The following is a 13,770-nucleotide window of genomic DNA, read 5'->3' on the forward strand; positions in this document are numbered from 1 at the left end:
CTGCTCCACTGTGGGCTCCTCCAGGGGCTGCAGGTGGATCTCTGCTCCTCCATGGACCTCCAGGGGCTGCAGGGGCACAGCTGCCTCACCATGGGCTGCACCTCAGGCTCCAGGGGAATCTCTTCTCTGGCAGCTGGAGCAGCTCCTGCCCTTCCTCCTTCACTGACTTTGTGTTCCTGTCACATATTTTCACTCCTTTTCTCCAGCTGCAGTTGTGGTTTTTCCCATTCTTAAATCCATTATCCCAGAGGTGCTGCCACTGTCACTGGTGGTTTGGTCTTTGCCATTGTCTCAGTAGCAGCAGGTCCTTCTTGGATCTGTCTGATCTGGGCTCTGTCAGTCATGGGGGAGGCTTCTGGCAGCTTCTCACAGAGCTACCCCTTTAGGCCCCCTGCTACCAAAGCTTGGCAACACCAACCCAATGCAGCTCTTGTTTTAGTATCAGGTATTTTGGATCCTCGCATGCTGCAGTTGGGATATGAAGGGGGAAAAAAAATATAATGAAGCCTTCCCAAGCCCTGAGTGCACATAGAGTTTTTATGTGGAAGTGTCTAGTTAAGGAAATGGATTCCTGAGCCAGACATTCTACGACATTTTAGACATTCTCTGTTCCTTCATCCCACTGGAAGAAATTATCTGGATGGTCACAATTCTCTTTCCTGGCTTTAATTTCATAGCTTACGTAAAACATTTATAGCAAATGTCACATACCTCAAGAGTCTTCTCTGTTGTGTAAACTGTAACTTCACAAGAAAACAAAGACATTTTTGAGTAGCTTATGATTTAATAAAACAACCAGCTTTAACAAGCAATCTCACAAAGGAGCAGTAAGTCACATCTTGCTGTTTCCTAGCCTACATATGTTTGAGGCTTCAGTTGAGAATTTTCTGGTTCAAATGACTTTATGCCTGTTGGGGAACTTGCACAGTCCTGTTACAGAATTGCTCTGGACCTCAGAAACCCATGTGCTCAAGCTGGAGCATCAGAATACCCCTGGGAATCTTAAAATGATGGGGACCTCCAAGTTCAAGGGTGATAAACTATCCAGCAGCCTGAACAGGGTATTTTCTGAATTTTTCTCATGACCCAGGCTCCTATTTTGACACTTTGGTCAGACTTCAGTACGTATCCAATTCTCTTTCCATCAGACTGACCCTATGTTTATTTATTTCATCCCATTTGACAAATTCCATTTATATGAGTCTGATAGCTTCTCAGCTATCAGACTTCCGTCTACAAGTCCTACATTAAATCATATAATTACCTTTGTTTTCTGCATCAGTGCCAGGATCATTTAGTGTATGGTCAGATAGGAGTTGTGTTAAAAATGTCTTAAATTTCATATTTCTTCCAAAATATTTCTGTGTCTCAATTAAGATATGTCCTGATACATTCGCAGGGGTTCAGCTAACAGGACGAAATAATGTTTCTGCTGCCTTTGTTTCAAAAATAAACTTCATTTGGGAGCTCCGGGCTTGGTTAAAGTAATAAGTAGCTTCACCTCAGCTTTTTTTCCCATTTTGTCTGTTTGGTAATTCTCTTTTCTAATTTTCTGTGTTTGGGATTTCCTCAGCCAATTCTGAGCTCTCACAGAGAGGAGGGGTTGAAGAGAAGAGGCCTACCTCTTTTCTTCCTTATGAGGCTGGGAAAGATATTGAAGCCTTATCTTCTTCTGGCAGACATGTTAATCACATCCTTCTTAGTCAGGTTAAGCTGGATCCCTCCCGCATGTGAACTCATGGGAATCAGCTGTGAGGTAAAACAAATTGAAATTGGGAAGGAAATGTGTTCCTTTCTACTTATCTTCATGTTGCTCTGTTTACACTTGATGAATCTGAACTTTTTAATAATATACAGAGGGGAAAAAAATATTACATGCCCAAATTTCAGGACTTTTTACTCATCATTGCTGATTTGCTTCTTCACTCCCGTTCTGATTACAGATAAGTCACTGGGCCCTTAAGGGAGCTCTGTGACTTGGGATTCCATTACATCTATGTTTCTTTTATACATGAGGGGATTGATCATGTCTCTGGTCAAATCAGCAGCAGATGTAATATGTGGACACCCTGTAAAAAAAAGGTTGTAATTTTTCTGGGCTGCTGAGTGTTGGTGGCATTTCAGCTAAAATCTTACGTCCAGCTAGCAGCAAGGCACTGGCAGCAAGATGCAGCAAGACTAAAGAAGGTTACAGGAGAGCAACATGGAAGTCAGAAAGTTGCTGAGAGGGACTTTGTACAAGGCCTAGTAGAGATAGGACATAGGGAATGGCTTTAAACTGGCAGAGGGCAGGTTTAGATTAGATGTAAGGCGGAAAATCTTTACTGTGAGAGTGGTGAGGCACTGGCACAGGCTGCCCAGAGAAGCGGTGGGTGCCCCATCCCTGGAAGTTTTTAAGACCGAGTTGGACAGGGCTTTGGGCACTGTGGTCTGATGGAAGATGTCGCTGCCTATGGCAGGGGGTATGGATGATCATAAAGATTTCTTCCAGTCCAAAACTTTCTATGATTCCATGATTTGAAAAACACAGATTGAGAAAAGCAGGTTTTGCTCTAGAAAGGAAAACAAAGAGTGAGTTAAATGTTGGCTACTCAGTGGAACATTTATTGAGTTTAGCCTGTGTACCCCTGAGCTGGTAGATATACATGGTCATTACTGAGTGCTCACAGAATTGAATCTAGTATCTGATGCATATGCTGGATTGCAGGAATTTATGTATATTTTGGCCTAAAAGTTACAAAGACGACAGCCTTTTTGTTAAAATCTCATCATGATTTAATTGAATTTGCTGAAGTATCTGAAACCGAACCAGCTGCTTTAATGAGTTCCTTCTGAACAACCTAAGTGCTCCTCTTCATCTGAGTTAAGTATTTTTAGATTTTTGGGTCGGAAATAAGAAAAGAGGCTGAACTCAATGCAAGTCTTCCACCGTCTATTTGTGTGCCTTGTGTGTGAGTTTGCTATCTATTCTGTGTTTAAAGTATTAGACCTTTGGAGGTCATTGGCTGATTCTGATGCAGGTTATTTACAGTCCTAGAAAAAAAGAGCCAAAGCCCCTGAGCTCAGCCATAATTAATAATAATGATGATAGATAGATAGATTGTTGAGATGTCTTCAACGAGGACGTGAGGAAAAGAAGTTAGGTAGTTGTGAAAGCAAGTTCCTTTATTGCATTGTTAAATCAGTCTCGTGAAGGCAAAGTTATCAGAGTCCGCAGCAGTAAGCAGGAGCCTTCTAACGTAGAAGTCTCTTAAGTCCCAAGCAGAAAAGTAGCATCTTATCAGCAGCAGTAAAGGCAACAGCAGCAACAGCACGTATTCCATGTTCCCTAAGTGGCAGCATCCTAACATTCTCAGTGCATTTTATTCCATTTTTAGCCAATCAGGATTAAGCACAAACTCTCTACAAAGGTGTGGGACCTATCCTAAACTAAAATTGATGTGCATTAATATTCATAAATTCGTACACAAATCCTACTCATATAGTTCTATCTGTTCTATCTAGGGATTTCTAGCAAGGCTACATTATTTTTGTTATGACTAGAATTTAACTAGCTTTGCAAAAAAACAATGTTACTGAACTATAAACTAGGTATTGGTATTAGGTCTCTTTCTTACTTGCTGACACAAGGCACTTTTTAAGGCACTTAAAAATCCTTTATTTATTTAAAACTAAACTTGTATTTCTACCTCATGTCTGGATGGATTTATGTTAGTTTATCTCAGTTTCTTGGAAGGTTTTAACTCAGTCCTCACATGTTTGGACACTCCTGGGCCCTTGTGGATGGGACCCAGGGGGGTTCGTACCCCAACATCTCTAGATAGATAAATAATTTTACATAGTGAATGCTATATGCAATGCTAGTGCATTGCCAAATGCAATAATCTCCTCAGTGGTGGCCTAACCAGCCTTTCTGCAGATGAAAAATCAAGTAAATGTCAGATAGGATTGAGTTTTGAGTGGAGAAATAAATACCGTGTAATTTTCAGAGGGGCTCCATAGAAAACACATAGAAAGAAAAACAGTATACATTTTTGGGTAGGGTCTAGTTTTAGTTAACACAATCATGAGAAACAGGAAAGCTTTCATACATGGAAAGCATTTGTAAGTATGAAAGTGTGTGTGACTTTTTTTTTTACCTTTTATTTTTGACTTAATAAGGGAGTTATTTTTCTTTACAAACTGATTCTGAGTTATAGTTTTACATCATCATAGTTATGCCAGGAGTATTTCAGCACTCTGCTTCTTCTTGTTCAGTGGTTTCTGAAGTGAGATTGTTGTTTTGTCAACACACAACTAGGAGGAGGTACAGATATCAAACTTCTGTTCTACATATTTGATTAGAAACAATGTGAAAGCTGAAATGGCTTTCTCTAAGATCTGTGTCTGTCAGGGTAATTCTGAGCAAGTAACAGAGTACTTCAATTTGTAGGATTCTCTTTGTCATAAACATATTGTGCTTTGTATAGAAAAATGCTACATTGAGAAAGTAGGCAAGGTGAAGCAAAATTTAGAGGACTAGATTTTAATCAATTAATGGCTTATTGATTAATTGGTTAATCAATTAAATCACAAGGCCAGAAAAACAAAAGTAAAATCACTTTTATCACTTATCATGACAGCTCTTAACAAAACTGATAAGTGTTATGTCTGGCAGCTTTCACAGAGGGGCTAAGGGTTGGTGAGGATTACGAACTTTGTGTTCTTGCCTGAAAAACTTTTTTAGCTTCGTCTCCACTGATATTCTTGAACACGATTCACATCAGCTGGAATTTCACTAGTTGTACAACCATGGTCCATCCATGTGCCCTGGGTCTCATCATTGTTGCACTTTATGAAGGTATTTTTTTTAAGCCAGAGTCACAACTTTGGTGACAGACCTAAGATGCCCATTTAGCTCTAGTGACAAGAGGGGGAAAAAGAAAAGCCTTCCTTATGGTTTTGAATTTTCTTTACTGTTCTGGGTTTTTAAAAAATTTTGGTTTTGTTCCTAGTTCTGCAGTGTTTCTTTTTATGCAAATGAGATTCACAGAACAAGGCTCAGGCTGTGCAGGATTCACTTCTTGAACTGCAAGAACTTTGAGGGGAGCAGCCGTAGTCACCTTTGTGTACTGTGTGGTGTTGTGTGTATGTTGGTGCTGTACAGGCCAGAGTAATGAGAGCAAATCTTCCTCCTTCAAAAGGATAAATCCTTTTTTTGGAAATTATTTCGTTTATTTGCATTATCAGAAATCTGCATTACTCTCATTACCAAAAATTTATTTAAACACTGTTCTTCCTATGGCATAAAGAAAGCCAACAAAGGAGGAAAAGATAAAAATAAATTCATCAGCCAGGATGGGGATGGCTTATAGTTACTCTGCATCCCTCTGAGACCAAGGGAGCAGCTTCTGTTAACTCTGTCAGGCACAGGAGAAAACCCACTCAGCATCAGCACCTCCACAGCACAAAGTGAGACAGTTTTCAAATTATTCAATAATGGTGCCTACTAACTGGTGGGTTTAAGGCCTGCTGCTTTTCTCAGCAAGGCATTTCAGGTTGCTGAGCATGAGCAAGTTGCTTTTAGTGCTGGGCAAGACTGGGGACTTTGAATAGACCAAAACCTGAAGACAAGTCTTCTGTTGATGTCCTTCATTAATATGACAGTGGATGATTTTTATTTCAGTCAAATAGTTCTGGTTCCACTGGAGAGTTTTCAGAGAGTGTTAAAAAGGCAGGGAATATGTCTGTCTTTGCTTTCACCCTAATTTCAGCTCTTCCTTACACACAATTTATTTATCAGACTTGTGTCCTTTGTCTCTATGATGTCTCAGTTTCAAAATTTCCCACTCCCATAGGCCAATGTCTGTGACACAGGGAGGCTGGTGTTTGGTTCTTCTTACTCCATAAATGGAAGAGATTAAGGCCCTGATTCATCACAGAAAATCTTGTTTCAGGGGCCACTGGTTGCTTGTGCTACAGCTTTTCTCTTATGGGGGACATATATCTGAAAATAGCCTGTCTGTCAGACTTGCAGTATTATCCCTATTTCAAAAGTTGTCAAGCCGGGAAAAAAATAATGTTTGAAATTATTTATTAAGTGCCAACAGGTAGATGAAAATGATGAACAACACAGAAGATCAGAAACAAGCAGCTGACTGCTTTCTGAGAGAGGCTGACAGCAGTGATGAAAAGTTTAAATTACCTCTGAAATTACTCAGTCAACCAGCTCATGGAAAACTTTCTTGTCAGTGTTCTTCTGCTGCTGTACCAGCAATGGAAAGCACACAGGTGTGAGAGGGACCAGCCCCGAGCTGCTTCCCACAAATATACAAGTGCTATTTATCAGGCCTCTGTCACCCTGGCTCTGCTGAACTCTTCTAATTCTGCCAGTTCTGGCAAATGGCAGGGAAAGTGAGCAAATGGTTCGTCACAGACTCTATGGATTGCACTTCAGTGTCTTGCTGACATATTGTCTGAGTGTTCTTGTTTTCCTTTCAGCAAACCCCTGTGAGCTCCACTGTCGCCCAGTAGATGGCCATTTTTCAGAGAAGATGCTTGATGCAGTCACTGATGGTACCCCTTGCTTTGAAGGAAGGCACAGCCGAGATATCTGTATTAATGGCATGTGTAAGGTATTGGGTATGTTTGCATGTTTCTTTATCTACAATTTAATTTTAAAAAGTTATGGGAAAATGCTTAAGCTTTTTTGGTTTTGGTAGGATCAAGGCCAAGTACTCAATTTTATCACATTTTTATAGCAAGTTTATAGCAAAAGTTTTCCAAGCAGACATAAGAGTAGTTTCCACCATTTTCAATGAGTCTATTAGACTGACTGCTGATTACTTTTGGTGCCTTTTAAATCCTCTGAGTTTTGCCCATTATTTTAAAACATCAATTCAAGAAAATCTGTTTCTGATGAGAAGTTTTCACTAAGTACTGTAGTTTCAGGGTTGTAATTCATGTCACCACTGTCCATGGGGTTTTTAATGAAAATGTTTAACCATATACATGTAACTGTTCTGAGCTGTCTTTTAATAGGATCAGACTTTACTACTGAGGGCAGTAAAGATTACTTTAATTTACAACATCGAATAATGTTATTGTATAACTCAATACAATGAGTTATTGTACAACATTGTTGTACAATAAGATAATGGGCAAACACAAAGTATATGGCTCAATGATGTGTATTGAGGAATAAGTATAATGGTCTCTGCATATTCTGTGTGTTGATAGCAGATTTCCAGGATCTGGAAAGCATTGTATGTATGGCATGTGTCTGTATGGCATTTGAAGACGTGTCCTGTAAATTCTGTAACCTCCACAATCTTAGTACTGCTTTTAGTCAATTTCTTAAAAATAAAATGAGAACTTTTGTTGTAGAGGATATATTTACATCTGTGGTTTATTTCTTCAAATTGAGGGTTTGTGTCCTGTACCTCCTTGAAGCCTGATAGATTTTTGCTTTTAGCATCTTTGGAAACAAAAGCAGGACTCGGTGACTTGTGGAAACTACATTAGCTTATCTAGTATGGGAGTTGTATGCCCCAAGCCACTTAATCATATAAAAATGCAACTAGAAGGGACTTCAAGAAGTTGTCTGTTTCATCTCTTTACAAATTATCTTCCTTTCTTGACATTTTTCACATTCTTTTCTTAAAGACTTCTGGTGATAGAAACTTTACATTTTTAATAGGTGATTGGTACACCCTCTTTTTAAACTTATTTTATTAGAATGATAGTGACTCAGAGACCAGTAATAAAAGATGTGTTTTAAGCTTTCCTTGCAAGAAAAGGAGTTACCAAGACCCTGCTCAAGTTCACAGTGAAGAGATCCTGCTTAACTTTGCTGAGAGCCCGGACGGGCCATTGAACTACAATGGCTTTGAACGGTTCAAGCCAGAATGAATCATATCTTTAGCATATTGAAACATATAGTAGAGGTTGCATACCATAGCAGTGCTTTTGACCTTCACTTAGAAGAGACCAATTACTAAATTCAGAAAGGCTTGTGAAATATTAATTTTCTGGTTTCCAGCCCAGCTGGACTGGGATCACTATGATTAATTGTAGTTTCCATATGCTTTCTGTATTGAAACCTTGCCTGTGGCAGTTCAGATTTATATCCATTTTAGAGACAGCAAGACTCAATTAAAACAAATTGAGAGATCAGAGGTGAAAGGGAAGCTAATCTAATTGCAGTTTGTGGAGCCCAGATGCACTTCAGCACTAACAGTTCTGTGGATCCAAAGCATTTCTGAGAAATTCTCTCTAAGGCTGTCAGTGTTTCACATGGTGACTGCTGCTTCACATCTCCTGGCAAACAGATTCATTTGGAGTCAGGATCACAGAATGAATAATATGGCCATGCAAAATAAGACCAAATGATGGTGACCCAAACAGCTCACAGTGTTGAAAGATAGCATGCTTTCATTTGAAATGGGAGAAGCTGAGAAGCTTTTTCATATATCTTCATCTAATTTACTAGTATTTGAGTCCAGCTGGCTAAACACAATATATACACTACAGGTCATGGAGAATAAATTTGAAATGTGTTTTATACAATTAGTCTGGTAGATCATCCTTATAGTTTGATTGGAACATGTTGCTAATGATATGGAAAAGATATTCACAAGTGTTAAAGTGCTGTTCTGGTTTTCAGAACTGTATCTCACAAGATCACTTCATGTTTGTCCTGAGTACTAAAATAACATTTCATTTTGGTCTGAAATTGTTAAAAAAAATTAAGTTAGTGAGATACTCGATCCACTGTCTAAATTGCTCACATGTGATTGGTGTGTAGAGTAGTTTTTTGTTTTGGTTTGGTTTGGTTTTTTTTGTCAGGCGAGTTCAGGATTTTCCTGCTAGGTATGTCAAAAGAAGATAGATCCAGTAAAGTATTTAATCTTCTAAATTCACCTGCTTTCAATCTTGATTTTGCAGTTTGTCATGAATTTGTTCATGACATCTCAAATCATCAAGCTATGCTATGACTAGTTTGGCTTTGTTCGGAGCAATCGGAGAAACTGGGCTTTATTTGATGGCTAAATGTGGATTGAGATGCTTCATTTTAGCTACAGGAGGTATACTGGATGCTTTCACAGTTGGCCTGACAAAGCCACAATGTGCATCTTCAGATGAGAAGTAAATGCAGACAGACCACTGATTCACTTGGTCCTTTTAATTTATCCAGTATCTCCTGATTTTTTAGAAGTGCTGCTCGTGCATCACTGCTGAAGGAAGGCTTACAGTGAGGTGTTGTTAGCTTGGTATTCCTTTAGAAATTGTCAATTCAAAGACAAGCTAAAAATGTTACTGCATTTGAAGGCCTGGCCTATAAAATAGCTGGATCCTCTCTCAGTGTTGACCTACACAGGACAAGAGTTCTGGCAGGAGATCTGACAAGATCTGTCAATAACTTTTTCTGAAGTCATAAAGCTATACTATACTAGTTTGTTTTTTTAACTGTATTCCTTAGCACTCATTTTTCAATTGTCATTTTCCCCCTTTTATTTAGAAGATCTTTAAAGGACACAGCCTATATTCCTGTGCTTAGATTGTACATCACTACTGCACTCTTAATTCTTCTCTCTAGGTGAGTCAGTTGTTCCCTCAGTGTTAATGAGTGAAGACACTGCCACCGGAGTATGGTTGTTTAGCACTGATACATACATAATGGGAATTTCTGATTAAGGACAAGCCATCACATCATCTAAAAGTGAAGGCTTACGTATTCTTTCCACTGGAGTGTTGGAATTCTGGAAACTTAGAATTTGGAGTTATACTATAAAGTAATACATGTGGGAATTGCTGGTATCTTAGAGTCTTGTTGGCAAGAACGTGGTGTGGATCGTGTTACGATTCAAAATTTTATACAGAGTATAAGGCCATTGAAATTTTAATTTAATCAGGCCTTGATACCATTTGTCTAACCTACTCAAATTCAGAGAAGTCTTTCTCAGCCTGCTTTGTTGGTTTACCGGTAGATGATTGGCCAATACCAAAATAATGTCTCTCCTGATCTTTCACAATTCATCATGAGTCCTACTGAGGAACGGGGTGTCTGGACCTAATTTCTCCCCAAAGGACCCTTTGAACCTCAAGAACTGGAAATATTTGGCTCAGTGAATATGGAGTTTTGCATAATATTTGATTTTCCTGGGTCAAAACAAAGCAAAGACAAAATTACACTGGAGTGTGCAGATACTGAGGGTAGAGGATCTGGTATCTGCGGTGTTTCTAGCTGCCATTCATCTCTTGCACAGAATTTTAATAGGCTTAAGTGATCTTCAGTCTTGCAAATCTGTGGTTTATCCTCTGTGGTAATTCACAGTTGTGATTTTGAAAGACTAACATTATACCGGAGAATTACACAGATGTGTAATTGCTAGGGAATTCCTAGGGAAGAAACTATTTTTTTCCTCTTTCTGAAAAACAGATTAACAGCTTGGATTTTTATGCAGTAGCTTTACTGCTTTTCACTATGGTTCAGCTTTCTTCTCCCGCTGCTAGTCCAACAGGACATTTGATTCAGACCCATATAGACAAATTACAAGATAAACTACTGACATCAAGACGCATTTCTCTCCATTCAAGGCATTGTCATGGCCAGTGTGAAGTAAATATGATTTCTTTATATGAAGACTCAGTGAGGGAGACAAAAGGGAGGAAGACCTTAAAGTTCAATGTGGCATTCACATAATGGATATTCAGGCAGTGCATCCAGGCCATACCCTTCAGTGACAGCGAGGACCTTGTATCTGCCCCCCACTGCCAATCTGACACCAAAGCCTCTCCGTTTGGAAATGGAAAAAGGGCAATATCTCTAGCTGTTTTCCCTTTAGTCACTGAGCAGCAGGAAATAAATTGTTTCTCCTTCCTGTAATTCAGCCAGGCAGTTCAGGTCATTACATCTGCCTCTGCACTGTGTGCTGTGACCAGAAACAAAGTTGATCTCACATGCATTAGAAAAAGGCTCTTGGTGAGTGGGACAATGGCAAAGGGCTGCAGGGAGGGATGCTAAGTTGTGTTGCACATGCCATGGCACACAGTAGTTCCTGTAACACAGCATGGTTCATGGGCAGAGGGTGCACAAAGACATGTGTGCAAAAGAATCGGAGCTTAATTGCTGCTGATACTATTTCCTGCTTTACAACCTGCATTAATCTCCAGAACCCCTTTAGCAACTGTTTGTCAGAAATTCATCATAGAGTCATAGCATGGTTCAGGTTGGAATGGACCTTAAATATCATCTGGTTCTGGACTGCAAGTGAACATTAATGGGTCATATTGCCCTTTTGGGAAGTTTGAGGCATGTTCAGAAAATGCAACAAGTACATCCACAAGAATAAGAATAATGAGGAAAATAAGTAAAAAGAAGAATGAAGCATCTTCAAATTATTCCAATGGATGGCAAAAATAATGTGGTATTCACTGGAGTGATAAAGGAAAACATGGTCTGAAAATTAGAGTTAATGGAAATGTATCTAAAGCAAATGAACACTGTTTATTCTGACACATCAGAATATTGCTTTGTGATGGTTTTTAATGGCTTTGTAAGATGAGACCCTGCTGTTAGATGTGAAGGTCATGGCAGGACCAGCAGCACCCCAGGGCTGGGGAATAAGACAAAGGCTTTATTTACTGTAGCAGAGTAAATTGTCTGCCCTGCCTCATTCTTGAGTATTCCAATACCCCAGGAATGTATAGGAATGTTGCATATATAGATAAGGCACATGTCTGATCATATACAAACTGTTTCAAATATCAGAAAAACACTGAAATACAAACTTCTGCTGTTATTAGAAGAGACAAAGGGATTCCCTTCGTATCACAGCAATGCCATATTTTGATGCCATAGATGTGTTACTAAAGGAAATGGTCTAGTGGGAAAGATCTGAGCTGTGATCCGATTGTGACTGAGCTGATGGAGTACAGCCCCTGCAGAAACACTGATTGGCACTGAAAAGGCAGGGAAGTGATGATTCTGTGGTGCTGCCACCTCAGTTAGAGCCAGGGCTGCAGCAGTTCTAATCAGAACTAATTAATTAAACCTTTGGGGGTTTTTACACCACACAGTACTTGGAAGGGAAGTATGCTCAGTGAAATTCATTTCAAAGTACCTGATTGACTGTGTGAACTAGATAAATTAAATCTGTGTACAGCCTCTCAAACAAGAAGGCACAGTAAATGAAGATGGACAGAAACCTTTTCCAAAATAAGAAATTTTTACCAGAAAATGATAATTTGGCAAAAAGTATGCAATTTGAAGACAAATAATTTTTAGAGAAGTTCAAAAGAGAAGCTCCCAGCAGTCATTGACCAGATTTTATAATACCAAAGCACAAAGCAAAAGGGCTCCATCTTCAGACTTTTCTCACCTTTCTGTTCAAGTGTACAGTGTAGAAAATAAACTTCAGCTTCCATGACTCTCCAGAGTGTCGTATTATTTTCTCTGGTCTAATAATAAACCAGATAACTATGACTTCACTGTTTGCAGATGATTAACAGATGTACTGATAGTACAGTAGATACACTGTGGAATGCATCACTCTGAGAAAACAGCAACACAACAGCCTCTCTAAATTATTAGGAAGTGTCAAAGATAAACTGGTGCAGAGACAGATCTGCACTTCTGGAAAGATTAAGAAACATTCTGTTTGTGTAGCAGTGGCGTCTGTGTATTCTGAATAGCTGATAAAATACATCCTTGGTCAAATAGCTACATACTTGGAGGCAAAAAGTTAGTCACCTTGCTAACACATTCTTATCTCTGTAACCTTCTGTACTGCTCCTAAGTGTGGTCCTTGGTGCCAGGATCTGTCTATGTGCAAGACATTACAAAACCTTTCAATTTTTGGAAGTGGCCTTCACTGAAAGGAGGGAGAAGCTAAGGCTGCTGCAGAACTTTTTGACATGGCTGTGACTTTTCAGAGCTGGTGTGAAAGGTGCTGGATATAAATTGGCAGTAAGTGATGGATGTGGCTTTTTGTTGAATCTTCTTTAAAGTGACACAGTCTGGCACCATCTGTAGCCTGAGGCCTTTCCTTGCTTCTGTTTTTCACAGTTTCTCTAATTGTTCATTAAATCATTGGCACTTAGACAAATGTTCAGGTGTTTCTTAAGCTGAAAATGATCGAAAAATACTAGAGAATGCAGGAGCCTGTATACCTAGGTTAGTCTAATAGATGGATTTTCCTGTCAGAAGCTTACAGAAAATTACAGTAGCTGATGTAGTGAAGATAACATAAGATCAACATCAAAAGAGATTCAGACATCAGATTTTCATACATCAAGAGGGTGTTAGACGAATTGGCAGGTATAGCACCTGAAAGCTTATTTTGAGAAAAATCAACTGAGAAAGCCTGTCTTGGGGTGACGTAATGATACCGAATCCCCTATCTCAAACTGAGACAAAACATTTACATACTACCAGACTTTTGGCTATTCATCTGTATCACAGGCTTCCAGGTATCTTAGATTCTATCAACAACCACTAAGCTTTGGACATTATGTTGTGTTCCGCAATCTTGCTTGTTTTTGAAGAGGGGCAGAAAAAAGAATCCTGAAACCAGATGAAAATTCTATTGAAATTTAATGACATTAGACCATAGAATTTTTGGGTTGGGCAAGGAAGAAGTTATTTCCTGACTCAGGATCAATAATTTTTTCTCTGACTTTCTCCCTGTAGCAAGCATAAACTGGAAAATCAGTCTTTACTGGAACTTGACCCACTTGACTCACTTTATCTTGACTCGTGCCCCTATGCTGGCAAGCTGGAGAGTCATT

General features: G+C 39.2%; 1 protein-coding gene across 3 annotated transcripts in view; it reads left to right on the forward strand.

Moving 5' to 3' along the window:
* ADAMTS12 (ADAM metallopeptidase with thrombospondin type 1 motif 12) overlaps window positions 1-13,770 on the forward strand; it is a 155,680-nt gene that overhangs the window by 91,808 nt on the left and 50,102 nt on the right. For all 3 annotated transcript variants that reach the window (XM_058424212.1, XM_058424215.1, XM_058424213.1), the window contains one exon: window positions 6,481-6,614. In XM_058424212.1, the coding sequence (XP_058280195.1) occupies window positions 6,481-6,614 (134 nt within the window). The remainder of the gene's footprint in view (window positions 1-6,480; window positions 6,615-13,770) is intronic.

Source organism: Hirundo rustica, chromosome Z (assembly GCF_015227805.2).
Source record: "Hirundo rustica isolate bHirRus1 chromosome Z, bHirRus1.pri.v3, whole genome shotgun sequence".
NCBI lineage: Eukaryota > Metazoa > Chordata > Aves > Passeriformes > Hirundinidae > Hirundo > Hirundo rustica.